At 64.8% G+C, this 16836-nt stretch overlaps 1 protein-coding gene across 5 annotated transcripts in view; it reads left to right on the top strand.

Moving 5' to 3' along the window:
• The window catches only part of COL5A1 (collagen type V alpha 1 chain), a 151806-nt gene that overhangs the window by 58686 nt on the left and 76284 nt on the right, over positions 1 to 16836 (top strand). For all 5 annotated transcript variants that reach the window (XM_043916327.1, XM_043916326.1, XM_043916329.1 and 2 more), the window contains exons 5-11: positions 5684 to 5815; positions 7135 to 7272; positions 8458 to 8736; positions 9660 to 9827; positions 9957 to 10013; positions 14019 to 14060; positions 14270 to 14332. In XM_043916327.1, coding sequence (XP_043772262.1) covers positions 5684 to 5815; positions 7135 to 7272; positions 8458 to 8736; positions 9660 to 9827; positions 9957 to 10013; positions 14019 to 14060; positions 14270 to 14332 — 879 coding nt within the window. The remainder of the gene's footprint in view (positions 1 to 5683; positions 5816 to 7134; positions 7273 to 8457; positions 8737 to 9659; positions 9828 to 9956; positions 10014 to 14018; positions 14061 to 14269; positions 14333 to 16836) is intronic.

Here is a 16836-nt window from a genome sequence, read left to right as displayed (position 1 = left end):
TGGTGGTGGTGATGATGGTGGTGATGGTGATGGTGGTGATGATGGTGATGGTGGTGGTGATGGTGGTGATGATAATGGTGGTGATGATGGTGGTGATGGTGATGGTGGTGATGATGGTGATGATGGTGATGGTGGTGATGATGGTGGTGGTGATGGTGGTGGTGGTGATGGTGATGGTGATGGTGGTGATGGTGATGGTGGTGATGGTGATGATGGTGATGGTGGTGATGATGGTGGTGATGGTGATGGTGGTGATGATGGTGGTGGTGGTGGTGATGGTGGTGGTGGTGGTGGTGATGGTGGTGGTGGTGGTGGTGGTGATGATGGTGGTGATGGTGATGGTGGTGATGGTGGTGGTGATGGTGGTGGTGATGATGGTGGTGATGGTGGTGATGGTGATGATGGTGATGATGGTGGTGATGACCGTCACACTTTGTCTAGGCCTCATCAGGTGCCAGTCCTGCTCAGCATCCTGCATGTTCCATCACACTTGGTCCCCAGGACACTAATGTGAGGTGGATCTTATTAGCCGCTTTGCAAACGCACCTGTGGCGGCCTGCAGAGAGTCAGCGACATGCTTAAGGCCACACAGCTGGTGAGGAGGGGAGTACTGTGCCCAGGCACCTGTGGTCACTGCCTCGCCCCTCTGTGCTGGGTGCCCAGGTGCGTGCTTCTTCCTCTGTGGAGCTTGTCATGGCACGTGTGTCCCCACCGTGTGGTCAGCCCAGTGCCCACAGGCTTGCTGCCCTGAGGGTCCAGAGAAGGGAAGGACGGGCCCGCTTTCCTCATGTGCCAGCCAGGCTGGGCTGCTCACCTGATGTAGCTGGCGGGGAGAGGACATGAGCCCCCGCCTTTGCAGAGTCAGATGGGTGCGTGAGCCAGCCTGGCCCCTGCCCCAGTTCTGCTGTCCTGCCCCTGGTCTGGGGATGAAGTGTCCCCGCTCTGAGTTCACAGAGCTGACCCTTTAGTCACTGCAGCCAGTTTCAGGGTTCGAGGACGCTGGGTCTTGACCATTCCCTGCCGCCCCTGCCCCCCTCCCCTTTGTGGAGACTCCAGGGGGCACAGGTGAGACCTGGCCTGCAGCCGGGGTGGCCATGCAGTGGGGAGGTCACGGGCTGGACCAGCCCGGGCCTGGGGGCAGCAGGAAGTGGTTTCCAACCACAGGGAAATATTTTTTCACCACTGCTCACCTGAATGCTGTCCAGTTCTCTCACTCCAAGGATGCTGCGAAGACCATGGAAAGAATTGTTGAGAGCCCATCTGGCTTGGGGCCCTTCCTTTTCCATTGTGTGACCCGGGATGAAAACTGTCCCAGCAGGATGTAAAGTGTGACTTGTTGTTGGGGCGAGGAGAGCCTGAGCAGGAGGACGGCTCTCGGGAGGCCTTTTTTGTGGAAAGTCTCCCAGGACATCAAGTAGGTGACTCGCCGAAGCCCCTGCCTGCCCTGTGTCCCCTGGGCCAGTCCCGCGTGTCAGACAAAGCAGGCTCCCCTGAGGAGGGGCGCTCCGCGGGGTGGGCAGGGGCCCCGTGTGCCTGCCGCCCCATGCACACGCATGCCTGCCGCACCTCTCTTGCTCGGAAGTGGACTCGGGCGGGGCTGCCCTCGCTCAGGCCAGACTTGTGGCCGGAACTGCTGGCCAGTGCTTCTCTCCTGCTATCGCTCTGTGGGCAGCTCAGCCCTCCTGCGGCCTCAGAAAGAGGTGTCCATCCGTCCTCTCGAGTGACCGCGTCTCCCTGCACACGTGTGAAGCGCTCCGGCTAAAATCAGCTGCAAGAGCCACAGGAGAAGCCAAGTGCGCGGCTGGAGCCCCGGGACCCGTCTCGTTTGGCCAAGGAGGCTCTGGGTGCCTGGCGGGCCCTGGGGGCCGTGGCTTTTATTGAAAGGGAGGGGATTGCAGGATGAGGTGGCAGGGAGGGAGGGAGGGAGCTGGGAGCCAGCGAGGACGTGAGGAGCAGGGCCTCCCCGGTCTGGGCCAAGACGCTGCTCGACTCCAGCGCCCTTGGGGTTGTAGAGCTCTCCAACGGAAACTTTGCAATTTCCTCAGCTCACAGCAGGGCGCAGCTTGGATAAAATCTCATTATGGGAAAAGGCAGAACTGATCCCCTCAGCAAAAACACCCGGCTCAGCCAAGGACGCACGCGTCCTGTGTGTGCCAGTGACCCGGGCCTCGTGGGCCGCCCGGCCTGCCCTCGGCTAGGAGACAGACGGCCGACAGCCACCCTGGGCATTGGGGCTGTGCGGGGCGTGGAATGGCCACGATGACTGCCAGGTCACTGCAGAAGCTCCTAGGGCCTCTGCAGAGCTCCACTGACCTGGTGGGGCAGAAACACAGTGCATGAAAGGAGAAAGCCCTGGCCTCCGTCAGCGCAAGGGAGGCAGTGACGGCCGCGGCCCCCCTGCCTCTCTGGGCAGTTGACATGCCCAGCGCAGGGCGCGGCACTTAGAGCTAGACGGGGAGGTTAAAGGGTGTGGCCTGGCATCGGAGGTGTGGTCACTGGTGTCACCCGTCTCCGTGAGGCGGGCGGGGCGGGCACCTGCCCCGTGGAGGGCCGCCTGGAAGGGGCGGCAGTGTTGTTTACAGGCGCTGGAGACCTAGGTTGGCACAGGTGTGGGACTCGCCACTTGGCTCCAAGGAGACCAGGCTGCTCTGAGTGGCTCGTGCCCTTGTTGGAGTGACCCGTCCGAGCCTCGGTGGGTGCACCTGTGACGTGGGGCTGGGAGAAGGAGAGCCAGCTCCCTCGGGGGGACGCGGGGCGCCGGGCTGGGGCCGGGAGGGGAAGGAGAGCCAGCTTCCTCGGGGGGACGCGGGGCGCCGGGCTGGGGCCGGGAGGGGAAGGAGAGCCAGCTTCCTCGGGGGGACGCGGGGCGCCGGGCTGGGGCCGGGAGGGGAAGGAGAGCCAGCTTCCTCAGGGGGATGCTGGGGCACTGGGCTGGAGCCAGGAGGGGCAGCAGCTCCCGGTGGGCACTGTGGGGAATTCCATCCCCACTGGGCCTGGGCGGGGCATCAGGACTGGGTGGGGGGTCTATGCTGCAGCTTGGGCTGGGCTGTTGCTGACGGAGGAGACGCAGTCGCAGCCCCACTTCCCCCGGAGGTCAGCTGCCTGCTCTGGGCTGGGCCGCACTGGCCTCATGGCTCCTGAGGTCTGTGGGAACCAGGGGGCCCTGTCAGGGGGTGCAGCGGGGCCCGTGCCCCTGGGGGTCCCAGAGGGAAATGCTGCTGCTGGAGGCTCACGGGCTGGAGAGGGAGCGGGTGGGCGGGATTCGCTCATTAGCTCGTGGTGCGGGGTGCGCACAGCTGCTCCGGGCTCTGCGGGACGGCTGCGGGGGGACGGGCGTGCAGGAGGGGGTAGTGAGTGTCAGTAAGGGTCAGAACCCCACCCCCATCACCGCGGGGACTTCAGCGGGGCAGAGGTGGCCCAGCGGGGACCCCTGGTGAGTGCTTGCGGCATCATGGATGAGGGGGCCAAGACCCTGCTCCAGGGCGAGACAGCGCCAGAGTCACTGGGCGAGGAGCTATGCGGCGCGACCTTCCTGGTTCGACCCCCCAGCCGCCGTTTCCCCATCGGTAATTGGGACTGTGGTGAGGTTCAGGAGAGATGTGTGTGGGGGGGGCGCCCAGCCGTGGCCGGGCACAGGGTGGACCCCGTCACGGGGCCAGCGTTCCCCGGATTTGGGGCTCTTGGGCTCATCTACTGTGGAGGCCCAGGGGACCCACCCCCACTGACCTCAGATTCCGTCTGGGAAATGAGACAGGTTTACTGCACTGGGGACTTGACTTTCTCAGAAAACCCTATAAACTCTTTCTCAACTAACATCTTCAGGGGCAGCCCGATGTTAAAACCTGCTGAAGACCCCGGGCCCCTCCGTGGAGAGGCCAAGAGGGGCGAGGGAGCCCTGGAGGCCAGCGGAGGGGGGCTGTCCTGCTGACACTCAAGGCCCCGAGGGGCTGCGGCTGGGGGCCCCTGGCATCTCCCACCAGAGCTGCCATGAAGACCCCAAGGGGCGGATGGTAGACCCCCACCCTCTGAGGGACATGCCCACAGAACAAGCGTGAAAACCCATCCAAAGATTTGGCGAGGAAAATGATTTTTCAACACATACGGGCATTTGCAGGGGAGGGTGGGTGCCGGAAAGGAAGGCGGCTTCATGCTGGGGGGGGCCTTGACTGGTCACATGGTCACTGCCGCCACCTGGGGAGGGAGTGGGCAGGGTGGGGACAGGCCTGGCCGCGAGCCGGGTCAGCAGGAGCGTCCCAGGGCCTGGGGTGAGCGGAGACGTCTCTGTCTGGCTGGGCCTGTGTGTGGGTGTGGACGGCTGAGCCCCTGGCCTTGCTCACCCCCTGGTGCGGGATCTGCAAGCCCGGGTCCCGGGCCAGGTGCCTTGGGACACAGAGATGCTCAGGCCACGTCTGCAGCTCCGGGACCGGGGCTTTCCAGGGAGACAGGAACTGTGACGAGTGTACCGGTTGCTCCATCAATGGGCGCACCCTCTGCCCACAGTCACGGCTGCGCCCCCAAAGGCCCTGAGCCTCTTTTTTCCGGTAGCTTCATTTGCAGAGCATATATTCCCAGGTGATGCTAGTGGTAAAGGACACACCTTCCAAAGCGGGAGACGAGAGAGACATGGGTTCCTTCCCTGGGTGGGGAAGACGCCCTGGAGGAGGGCGTGGCCACCCACTCCAGAATTCTTGCCTAGACAGGGGAGCCGGGGGTGGGCTACAGTCCGTAGGGTCACAAAGAGTCAGACACGACTGCAGCGACTTAGCGCACATGCATTCAGATGTCAAGCTGCCAGTCGCAGGGAAGATGTTTTATTTGAATTGGATGAGATTTGAAGTAGAAGTCATATTGTTTAATAAAAACTTGTGGCTTTGACTCACTGCTCTGTCTTATGGTTCTCATTGGATGGAGAATTTAAAGTGAGGGCCGGGAGCCCCTGACATCAGAACAGAGAAGAGGGGGGCGGGCAGGGTTGGCGGCTCTGCCGGCAGAGGGAGACGAGGGAAGAGTGGGTTTGCAGAGGGCAGGCTCTGGCCCTGGTGCAGGGCGGGTCGTGCTGAGCTGTGGGCGGGTGGGGCTCTTATGGGCCCCGGGGCTGGGACAGCAGCAGGCAGCTCACCCTGCACGCCTGCTCTCCCCGGTGGCGGGAACGCAGAGCAGGTGTGGGCCGAGCCCGGGGATGCTGCAGCTAGGCTGTGGTCAGTGGTGTTCACGGGGAGGGGCCATCCGTGCGCATCGCCAGAGGCAGAGCTGGACATTGGGGGGGCGGGGCCACAACTGGCACCTGATGAGGTGTGTGATGAGTGGATGAATGGGTCAGTGGGTGGGTGGGGGGGTGGATGGGTGGGTTGATGGGTGGTTGGATGGATGGATAGATGAGTGGATGGACAGGTGGATGGGTGGGTGGATGGGTGGTTGGATGGGTGGATAGTTGGGTGGGTGGATGAGTGGGTGGATGGATGGACAGATGAGTGGATGGACAGGTGGATGGGTGGGTAGATGGGTGGTTGGATGGGTGGATGGTTGGGTGGTTGGATGGGTGGGTGGATGGGTGGGTGGCTTGGGTGAGGCAGCTCCCCCTCAGGTCTGGCCCTGAGGACCAGCTCTCAGCTGTCAGGCGGTCCTCTGGGTGCCCAGCGGGCTCCCTCTGTGACCCCTGCTCAGAGCTTTCCTCCTCCCCCAGGGAGACATCCAGCAGCTGCTGCTCGTCTCGGACCACCGGGCGGCCTACGATTACTGCGAGCACTACAGCCCTGACTGTGACGCCGCCGCCCCCGACAAACCCCAGTCCCAGGACCCCAACCCCGATGAATACGTGAGTCCCAGTGGGGGCTGCGGCCAGACCTTCTGGGAGGGGCGGGGGTGGGGGACACAGAGGCCATGGGACCCCCGTTTCAAATAAGCCCAATGGGTGAGATGACAATCGGTCCTGGGGACAAAGTAGATCCCTGACTCGCTTTACAAAGCTCCCCGTGCTCTGAAGCGACTGAGTCACGGAGGACGTTGGTCAAGAGCCTCTCACACCAGTTTCTGGGTCAGGAGAGCCGGAGCCTGACTCAACACTGGGGCGGGCGCTGAGCGAGCGGAGACGCTGCAGGTGCCCTTGGGGGCCGTCTGGAGCTTGCGGGACAGGCGCGGCTCCACGCTGTCCCAGCACAGAGATGGGTGCTCTGACCCCCAGAGCAGCAGGGACCCCGAGGGCCAGCCTCGTCCCGAGCGCTCCCGGAATGGGTCTGATGCCGCCATCTGCCGACCGGGGTCAGCCCGCCCGTCCACCCACCCCCACAGTCCAGCAGCGCCCCAGCTGACTTGATTTTCAGTTCTGTGCACCATTTTCAATTCCTCTGCCCTCCCTGCTCGGATTTGACTCCTGTTTCCTTTAAGTAAAATTCGGGTCTGCCGGTTACTTCTCCACTGAGCGCCCCTTCTCTCACGAGCAGGCAGGAGACAAGGGGGCGCTCCATGAAGCCCCGGGGTCTTGGATTCAGTCACTGAGCCGTGTCTGACTCTTTCCCACCCTCTGGATGAGAGCCCGCCAGGTTTCTCTGACCCTGAGGTTTTCCCAGGCGAGAACACTGGAGTGGGTTGCTGTTTCCCCCTCAGGGGATCTCCCCCCACCCTGAGAACCGGGTGGATAGTGCTCCCATCTGGGTCCCTGCAGCCAAGGCCTTCCGGCCACCCCCAGGTTCCCCCCCCACACAGCGGGCGGTGCCCACTGTGTCGTCCTCCGGGAAGTCCCTCCCCTGTGGTCTGGGCCTTCCTTGGAGGTCAGGGGCCCCCGGGCGGCAGCAGCATGGCCAGCAGAGCCCGTGGTCCGGCTGGTAGTCTCGGCCCTCGGGCGCTCAAGGTCAGAACATCAGGCCTTTCAGAGGGCACGGGGCCCTGTTCCCTCCCCAGGACGCCCCCCGGGGCTGACTCTGCTCCCCGGGGCTGACTCTGCTCCCCTGGGCTGACTCTGCGCCCCAGAGCTGGGCACGGGGGTGTCTGTCAGGCCCTCAGGGTTGGCGCTTGGCGTTGGGCACAGCCTTTGGGGCCCACTCTTACCGGCTGAGCCCGCGGGGGAGGGAGACGCGGGCTGGTGTCCCAGCGGGGTGGGGGCTCCCGCCCTCCTCACGCGGCCCCGTGTGCTCTCAGTACCCCGACGGAGACAACGAAGGGGACACCTACTACTACGAGTACCCCTACTACGAGGACACGGACGACACGGGCAAGGACCCCGTCCCCACCAAGACACCCGTGGAGGCGGCTCGAGAGACCACGGAGGTGGCCGAGGTCCGGTCCCTGGGGGCCGTGGTGCGGGGTGTGGGGTGTCCCTGGGGGCCATGGTGCGGGGTGTGGGGGTGTCCCTGGGGGCCGTGGTGCAGGGTGTGGGGTGTCCCTGGGGGCCGTGGGGCAGGGTGGGGGTGGTCCCTGGGGGCCATGATGTGTGTGGGGATGTCCCTGGGGGCCATGGGGCAGGGTGTGGGGGTGGTCCCTGGGGGCCATGATGTGTGTGGGGGTGGTCCCTGGGGGCCATGATGTGTTTGGGGGGTTGTCCTTGGGACCCATGGTGTGGGGTGGGGGGTGGTCCTTGGGGGCCATGGTGCGGGGTGTGGGGTGTCCCTGGGGGCTGTGATGCTGGGTGTCAGGGTGTCCCTGGGGCCCGTGGGGCAGGGTGGGGGAGGTGACCCCTGGGGTTCGTGGGGCAGGGTGGCAGGGTGGTCCCTGGGGGCCTTGGGGCAGGGTGGGGGGGTGACCCCTGCGGGCCGTGGGGCAGGGTGGGGTGCTGGTCCCTGGGGGCCATGGTGCGGGGTGGAGGGCTGGCTGACGTTTGGCCCCTGGGTCAGGAGAGGGGGATAAGGAGGCCTCGGTGAGAATGGGGGGGCTGTTTGGTAACATGTGGAGACCGGGCGTGGTGTGGGCAGGAGCTCGGCAGGAAAATGAGGGACCACGGGACCATGTGCACTTTGTCCTCAAGGGGAGTGTGGGGCAGAGGGCTTCCCACAGTGAGCGGGACGCGGGGGGACGTGGATAGGATGGAGCATGGTCCCCTCCCCACAGACAGCCCGGGACACTGGCCTGTGTGGCTCTCAGAATCTGGGAGCGTCTCTTCCTCTTGTTTTTGGCTGCCCCGTGGCCTGCGGGACCTTAGTTCCCCTACCAGGGGTTGAACCCAGGCCCTCAGCAGTAAGAGCGTGGAGGCTTAACCACTGGACCGCCAGGGAATTCCCCGTTCTCTTGTTTTAAGAAACTGTGAGACAGCTCTACCTGTCCGGGTGTGCAATCCTGGGTTTTGTTGTGCACAGCCCGGCCTGGGGCTGCGCTGCCTCCCTTGGGCCGAGGGGCCCCTGCGCCCCAGTCCACAGGGTCCAGCTGACCGATGGGTCTGCCTCCCTCTCCAGCCTCGGAGGAAACCCCAGACCTGGTCCCGCCACGCTGGCCTCCCCCTAACCCTGCGTGTCTGTGCCCGGCTCTCAGGAGCTGACCCAGCCCCCGACGGAAGCCCCTTCGGCGCCCGACACCACCGTGGGCCCCGGGAAGGAGGAGGAGGACCCCGGCATCGGGGAGTACGACTACGTGCCCAGCGAGGACTACTACACGCCACCCCCTTACGAGGACTTTGGCTACGGCGAAGGCATCGAGAACCCAGACGAGAACCCCGACGAGAACCCCGACCAGAACCCTGACCAGAGCCCCGACCAGGGCGCCCGGGCCGAGGTGCCCACCAGCACGGTCCTCACCTCCAACGGCTCCAACGTAATTGCTTCCCTGCGAGCGGGCTTGGCCCCGGGCGGGGGCTGGATGCCTGGGCTCCCCCTTCTCTGCCCCTCACCTGCAGTCCGGGGGCGGCAGCCCTGTCCCCCGCCCCACCACACCTGGCCCTTGGCAGCTGGGCGTGTTAGATGCTCCCCGGGGCCCCTCGAGTTTAGAATCGCCAACTTGCTGGGTGGATCTCAGTGTAGAATGGAGCCCGGCCTCCAAGTCTCGCAGGGTTCGGGTGGAGATGGATGAGGTCACAACTGTTTGCAGGCTTGCTCCTGTCTGTGGGCTGGGAGGGGGACAGGCCCCTGAGCTGGGGGTCGGACGAGCAGACGAGACACCACCCGACTTGAAATCTCTGCCAGTGACTGACCTTGGACGGTGATGTCCCCGTCTCGAAAGAAACCAGCGATCTCACTGACAACCTGGTGCCCGTGAGGCCCGCCCCTTGGGGTCGTTGCCTAGTTTCCAGGTTGAAGAGGGGTTTGGCGTAGCCAGGGCACATAGCGGATGCTTGGAAATAGCCACTGTGTGATGCTGAGTTCTGGATGGCCAGAGGGCTCACACACGGGGCTGTGGTGGGCTCAGGCCCCTCTGCCAGCAGGCATGGGATCATGGACGTCTTACCCCGAGGCCCAGGGCCTGAGGCGGAGCCCCTGATGGCCGGGGTTCCCCAAGTGCACAGGGCAGTCTGGTGGGGCACAGCTGTCTCTGGGCGGCTCTGGTTCGCACGGCATCATAGGGGTTTGGGATGAGTTTCCCCTTTATGAGAGGGAGACAGTGCCTTCCAGCAAGTGAGCCCCCAGGCTCCCCGTGTTCTGTGACCGGAGAGGCCGCGGTCCTTCGGGCCCCGGGGCCGGGGGCCTGGGTCTGCCTGCTACCTGGCGTCCTTCGGCTGACCACTGCTGCCCTCCCCCTAGCCGGCCCCGCCTCCGGAGGAGGGGATGGACGATCTGGAGGGAGAGTTCACGGAAGAAACCATCAAGAACCTGGACGAGAGCTACTACGACCCATACTACGACCCCACCATCTCCCCCTCGGAGATCGGGCCAGGCATGCCCGCCAACCAGGACACCATTTATGAGGGGGTGAGCGGCCGCGGGGGGCGCCTCCCTGGGCCTTGGGTGGGACCCCCGCCTCATCAGCCGTGTGGATCTGGTGTAACCTGTGCCTTCTTCCTCCTCCCCCCTTCTCTCTCTGCATCTCATGAACCCCAGATCGGAGGGCCTCGGGGTGAGAAAGGTCAAAAAGGAGAACCTGCCATCATTGAACCGGTAAGATGCTTTCTTATTCTCTCTGGAACTAGCAGGGCCAGGGGTCACATTTTGGGGGCTTGTGGTGGGTTAGGTAGGATGGGGACCCTACTCTGCTCCCAGGGGACCCAGGGGACCCCTGCACCTCTGTGCCCCGGGCCACCATGAGGAGCCACGTGACCTCACGGATGCTGCGTGCTGCTTTGAAAAATCCCTGGGCAGGAGAAGGTTCTGGACCTTGACTATGGGAGTGTCTGCTGAGACTCAGATGGGTCAGGGCCCTTGGTGCCGCGCGCCCAAGATCCAGACACGTCACCGTCACCACACACCCAGTCCAGCTCAGAAGGAGACTCGGCTCTGGGAAGGAGGGAGCCCCAGGGAGGGCCGAGTGGGGCCGGGAGCTGCCGGTCGGTCCATCGTGGGCGGGGAGGACCTGATTCTGCCTCCAGCTGGTGAAACAGGCAAGCTTGGTTTTCAGCCGCCTCCAGGGGATTTAATAAAACAGCTCCACGCCCAAACTCCCATTGAGTAAAACTGCCCTGTACCTGGCGACGGGGCCGGAGGCAAGGAACAAAATGACCGTTGATAACGCCTTAACCTTGGGGAGAAGTTCCGTGTGCCCCTCATGGGATTGTGGGTGTTCGCGGGGTCCCACGTTCTCTGCCCTCAGGGAGTCACGCCTGGCTGGGAGCACCCGGGCCCACCCTGTGGCCTGAGGCCTCTGCCCTGACCCGGGGCGGGCAAGGTGCCACGTGATCAGAGGGAGGAGGAGGGGTGCCCTGCAGCCGCACGTAGGGGGCGCGGCCTCGGGGGCCGGGAGGCCGCTCTGGACGTGGGAGCAGGGGGCGGGGGCTGGCTGCCAAAGTCCAGTCCTGCCACATCCTCCAAAAGCAGAGGGAGGAGGCCCGCGTCCTGTCTCCCGAGGGTCACCAGCCTGGCGCCCGGGGCTCTGGCCTCCGCCGCCAGCACCCGGTTCCTGGTGCCTGATCCCAGGGCGTGACTCCAGTGGAGACTCCAGGGCCCCCCTTATCCCGGGGCGCCTGGCATGAGAACTGAGGCGGTCCTCCCGTCCAGTTCCCATGGAATTGGGAAGGTTCTTTTGGAGCCTCGACCCCTTAGAGGCACCAGAAACCCGTGGCTGGGGCGTCAGGACGAGGGACTGGGTGACGGTCATGCTCTCTGCTCCCCTCGCCCCCTGGCCTGACCCAGGTCCCGCGGGGCTGCCGCCACTGGGCACACACATCCTGTTCTCAGGCTCAGGACACCCCCTTTCCGGTGCTCCCCAAGGGTCCAAGGGAGACAGGGCTTGTCTGGGGTGAGGGATGGGGTGCAGGGGAAGGGACAGGGCGCCAGGGTAGGCGCCCGAGGACAGGTAGCCCCTTGCTCAGCGACATGAAGCACCCTGACCCAGGACGTCCAACTCTGGGAGGGCCTGGCCGGCATCTCGGTCCGGACGAGCGTCCTGTTTGCCCGTCCCCCGGAATGGGCCGACCCTGTTCGAGGGCCGTAGCGTCCAGGTCCGGCTGGATGCTGGTGAGGGGGGCGCGGGGCGTCCAGCTGCCAGGCTGTACTGCAGAGGGCAGGTGGAGACGCAGGCTGAGAACAGAGAGGGGATCTGACACAGAAAGCGTGTCTTCAGGAAGTCCGGTCCAGCCTCGTCCGGGGGGCCATCTGGACGTGCTCTGGCCATGTCCTTCTCTCCAGCCCAGCCCCCAGCCTGATCAGAGTACTTGTGGGGTGGGGCCAGTCCCCCCGGGCGTCATGTAAATAGTTGGAACATCTCAACCTGGAGCATCGCTGGCTGTCCTCAAGTCTTAGCTCCCCATAAACAGAGGGCTGAGCCCTGGGAGGCAGTGGACATGGTCTTGACACATCCTGGCCCGTGGAGGTCGAGGGGCCGCTTGCTGTCCCCCACCTGCCCCAGCGACCTCCCTCCGGGGCGTGTGACTCGCTGTCCACGGAGCTCTTGGAACCAGCTCCTCTCTCTCCATCCATCCGTCTCAGGGACAGTTCCCCCCAGAGCTGTTTCCCACTCGGATCCGGTACCCGCTGTCACGGGTCAGCATCACCAGTGCTCCTTGAAAGGACAGGACCCCCCGGGGTGGAGGGGGACTCAGGTCAATGAGACCTGGTGCTCCAGGAGGACCCGGTGTCTCCCCGTCCGGGGGCCTGAGTCACTTGGGAAGGCCCGTCGCAGGCACGAGCCTCCTCCTGTGGTTTAAGGAAGGTTTTCTGGGCCCTGCTGCTTAGCAGATGGACAGACCTCCCTGTAGAGCTGTGTGGAGCTCCGCTAAGGCTGAGACCCCCCCGCCCTGGCGGGTGTGGACCAGGGGCTCTGCGGGCAGACCACCTCTTTGTGTCTCGGGAGCGCTCCTCGGTGGGGTGGTGGCCGCAGGTCCCTTCCCCGCTCCTGGGAAAGTGCAGGTCCCCCCCGTCGGGCCCACCCATCCCGCGGCCCCCAGCCCTCCCCAGAGGGCCCGCCCGCCGGGGGGCTCCCTGAGAACAGAGATGGTGTGTCCTCAGTGCAGCGGGGCTGTCTCCCTCAATCCCGGTTTAGCTCTGAGCCTGCTCAGCGGCCGTTGTCAGAGGAGCCAGGAAAGCCCGGAGAGATGAGGCGGGCCGGAGGGAGTTGTGTGCACACACCTCTGAGTGCACCTCGGTGCAAACACAGGGTGCGTCCTCCCGGCGTCCGGGGAGCCCGGTGGGGAGGATGAGGGGCTTGGTCTGCAGGGGCCTGGTGTCCGACCGCTGTGTGCCAACCAGGTGCGTGTCCGGGGCACGCCCACTCACCCCTAGGAAGCAGCTCCAGGTTCACTTTCGAAGGAAAGCCCAGGATTGAGGGGGAGGCACTGGTCGGCCCCACAAGGGCCCGAGCTGGCTTTCTTCCGGGCAGCAGGATGCAGGTCTCCACCGGGCCAGCGTGTGCAGCCTTCTCATCCCTGTCTCGGCCGCCACCGGACTTCACGGGGAGGAGGGGTCCACGGCACCCACAGGCCCTTCGTGCAGCCGAAGCCTTCTCAACAAGGCTGGACAGAAGCCCCTGTCCTGGGACCGCAGACCCCACCCCACCGTGTTCTCAGCACACGAGTCCCCTGCCGGGGCTGGAGGTCCGCCCCTCCCCGGGAGGCTGTGCGTTGCCTCAGACCCCTGCCGTGGGCGTGGGGCACCGAGGACGTTGGGGCCCGCCTGACCGTGGTGCTGAGCGGTCAGGGGCAGAGAGGAGGCCCAGGCCGGGAAGGGGCCCAGAGCCAAGGCCCGAGGGCGGGAGACCCCGGCCCGGAGCTCTGGCTGCAGAGACGCGAGGCCCCCTGTCGTCTCCGCTGCGGGGCTGATGGAGTCAGGAGGCCTTGTCCCTACCTGCGGGGAAAGACAGTGAGGCCGGGGGCGGGAGGCCACGTGGACCTGGGCTCGGCCGGGGCAGGGGCTGGAGGAGGGGGAGGAAGGGTTTGAGCGTCCGGTGGGCCAGGCTATGTTTCCCACGGGGGAGGGGCTGCTGCAGGTGAGGGAGGCGTTTCCTGCTGGAGGAGGGAGGGGCTGGGGCCCCAGCGCAGCCTGTCTGAGTGGTCAGCCCCGAGGGGCCTCGGCCTGCGGCCCCTCCTCCTCTTGTCCTCCGGGCAGCCGTCTCACCGTCACTGGGCCCTCGGCCTGGGCTCCACGGCCCCCTGGGCTACCGTCGCCCAGGCCTGCCTGGGTGCTGCCCCCAGGGTTGGGAGGCCAGCGCTGGGGCCGGGGGCTGGCCCCCCTCTGTCCTCCAGAAGCTGTCCTTGGTGGAAGCCTGCCGGCTGCTGTCGGGCTGGAGACGCTCAGAGCTCCGTAACCGTGGCCCCCGCCACAGCCCCACAGCAGAGGCAGCCGCTCCAGACCCGTCCCCGGACGGAGCGTGCGGCCCTGGAGGCCTGGGCCGTGGTCCTCCGGGCCACCCGGCCCGGGAGCCATGCTCGGGGCTGGGGCCGGGAGGCCAGGTCCACGTTTCGGGATGGGGGGAGGCCGTCCTGGGAGCTCAGACGCTCTCCCTGTCTCTTCCAGGGCATGCTCCTGGAGGGGCCGCCCGGCCCCGAAGGCCCCGCGGTGAGTGTCCTGTTTCATTTCCCGTGACTTGTGGGGCAGGTCCTCGGGGTGCGGGGAGGCCCCTTAACGCTCCTGCATGGAAATCGGGGGCGGACGCCCTGGGGTGGGCACTCGCCCCGCTCCCCACCCCACGCCCACCCTCTCCTGGCAGGTGGGCACCGCCCTGTGGCTGCATCTTTAACTCTGCCCGATTTTGTGTTTAATTCTAGGGTCTCCCAGGACCTCCAGGAACGATGGGTCCCACAGGCCAAGTGGGTGACCCTGGAGAAAGGGTAAGGACAGCCCCTGGGATCACGGGCTCGGTGGCCTCGTCTGGGCGTCCCCCTAGCCCCCCACTAAGGGACCGGCCTTGTCCTCACACACACGGGTGACCACAACACACCGACGTCCTTCCCCAAACTGCCCCGACCCGGTCACCTCTCACGCCACCCCTGCTGCGCCCGCTCTCTTCTGAATTTGGGGTGAACCGTTGCCTGGCCCTGAGCTGGGGACAGGCCACTTCTGCAAGAAGCTGGGGCGTGAACCCCTGGGGGCTCCGGGGGAGGGGCGGTGCACAGGTCTGGCCCCGCGGCCGTGCGTTAGTGGGGCTGACACGTGGGCGCCTGGGGCTCCCGGGCCCGCGGCGTCCTCCCACTCCCTCCAGCTTCCTTGTTAGGAATCAAGCGACAGACACCAGAGAACTTGCTGTGGGTCAAAGGGACCGTCCCCTGCCGCCAGCTGCAGGGGAGATGCGGGCTGAGCCCAGGATGCTGAAATTTCGCTCTGACACCTCGTGGGGGCTTGGGGGTACTGCAGCCCTGTGGCTTCTTGTCCACCTTGACTTTTTCCTTCTTGTTTCTCCTGCTGGTCTAATGGATGCGGATGTGAGCGCGGCCAGACTCAGTGCTAATAAGCGGGCGCGGCTGTAGATTAGAGGCCCTGGGAGCGTGTCTGCACCTAAGAGACGCCTGGCACACGGCCCGGGGCAGAGCAAGGACCTCACGGTTTCGGGGAGGATGCGGCTGGGGTCTGCTTCTGAGGGGGTGTTTGGCTGTCGGGCGCCGGGGCTTTGGGGCAATGCTCCGGGCGGAGTGAGGTGCCGCCTGCAGATGGAGCAGGGGGCCGCACGGCCTGAGAGGGCAGCCGGGTCAGACTGGGCACCAGGCGGGAGTCTCACGTGTTGCTTCCCTGAGCCCGTGGCTTTGGGGGCAGAGTAGGGGGCCCTGGCTCCGTGGTGGCCTTCCCACCCATCCATGCCACTTCCTCCTCGGCTACAGCTGAATAAGTGAGCCAAGCAAATGAGGGCCCGTCCTCCCCACCTAGGACCCGGGACTGCCGTCTCTAACCCAGCTCCCGCCACAGGTCTGCATGAGACGGGGTGACGGCCGTGTCTGCTCACAGAGCCATCCTCGGATGGGCCCGGGGTGGGGCTAGGTTCAGACGTCAGCGAGAGCAGCGGTCTCTCTTGGACATAGGATGGGACGCCGTCCACCGGGGCCATGGATAGCACAGACCGCGTCTCCCACCAGCTCGGCGTTGCTTCAAGTGTCCACCTGGCACGTTCCCCGGGTGTCCACGGCGCTGGGCCCTGCTCCGGTGCTGAGGATCTAAATGTGCCTGAAACACTTGGCGGGGTGGAGGCTCCTGACCCTGGAAGCTGGGGCTTTTAGAGCTGAGCTCTCTGGAGTTCGAGGCAGGGTTCAGGAGACAGGGACCAGGGTGGGGTGGGCAGAGAGATCACCTGCTCTACGGCTTGCTGTTCTCGGGGTTGGAAGGGACCCCGGCAGCCCCCCGGCCCTCCCGGGCCCCTTCCCAGGGGGACGGGCTGATTCCAGCAGCTGACACTGCCCACCCTCGGGTCCCAGTTCTCTTCCAAGGATCATCCCTGCTCACAGCCCAGCATCCTCTCAGTGCCCGGATCTACTGGTTCTCTGCTCCTTAGCTGTGAAAGAACCCTGGATGCAGAGTCAGGACCCACACGGCCACCTGCCGGTAGGGTGACCTCAGGATCCCCGGGGAGGAGAGGAGAAAGCTTTACCCTCTTAGGTTTTGTCCATTGGACCTGCAACTTAAACTGAACAAAGACCTTAACAGGAGAAGAGATAAATCATCTCATTAATATTCTTAATTTCACATGTACAGAGGCCTTAATATAGAAGTGAAAACCCGATAAGTGGTTAGATTTGAGAACTTATATACCATTTTAACAAAAAGCAGTACATTATGGAGAAGTGATTACAAAATACGTGGTGGGAGGGGGTGGAAACTCAGAAGATAAGGGTGGTTCAGGAAGGTCTGCATGCAGACTCACCTGCGTGCCCACTGCCCACCTCCAGTGATAAGCGCTGCCCCCCTTTCCCGTCATCCTGGTTCGGGCGGGTGGGTGCTGGAGAATTCCCACCACCTTTGCAAAGGGAAGCATGTGGCCTGCTTTTAGGCTGTCCGGGGAGGGCGGGGGCCTTCCCCACATCTGTGAGTTCTCAGCTGAAGCGGCCTGTTTTAGGGTGGCGTGTTCTGATCGCTATCATCTGCCTGGCCTCACATGCCCGTCTGCACGTGAGAGCTGCTCGCTGGGGAATCTGGAAGATCCTCGCCCCCCCACCCCCACCCGTCCCGATCCTGGGACTCTGCCGCTCTTCCTTTTTTAAAATTATGTTGCTTATTTATTTACGTGTTTCTGGCTGTGCAGGTGTTTCCCTAGTTGTGGAGAGCAGACTCTGCTCTCTGGCTGTGGTAGGCCTCTCTGTTGCAGAGCGTGGGCTCTGGGCAGGCTGGCTGGATTCACGCTCAGGTCTGG

Source organism: Cervus elaphus, chromosome 11, assembly GCF_910594005.1.
Source record: "Cervus elaphus chromosome 11, mCerEla1.1, whole genome shotgun sequence".
NCBI classification, from domain to species: domain Eukaryota; kingdom Metazoa; phylum Chordata; class Mammalia; order Artiodactyla; family Cervidae; genus Cervus; species Cervus elaphus.
This window is presented reverse-complemented; position numbering and strand designations above follow the sequence as displayed.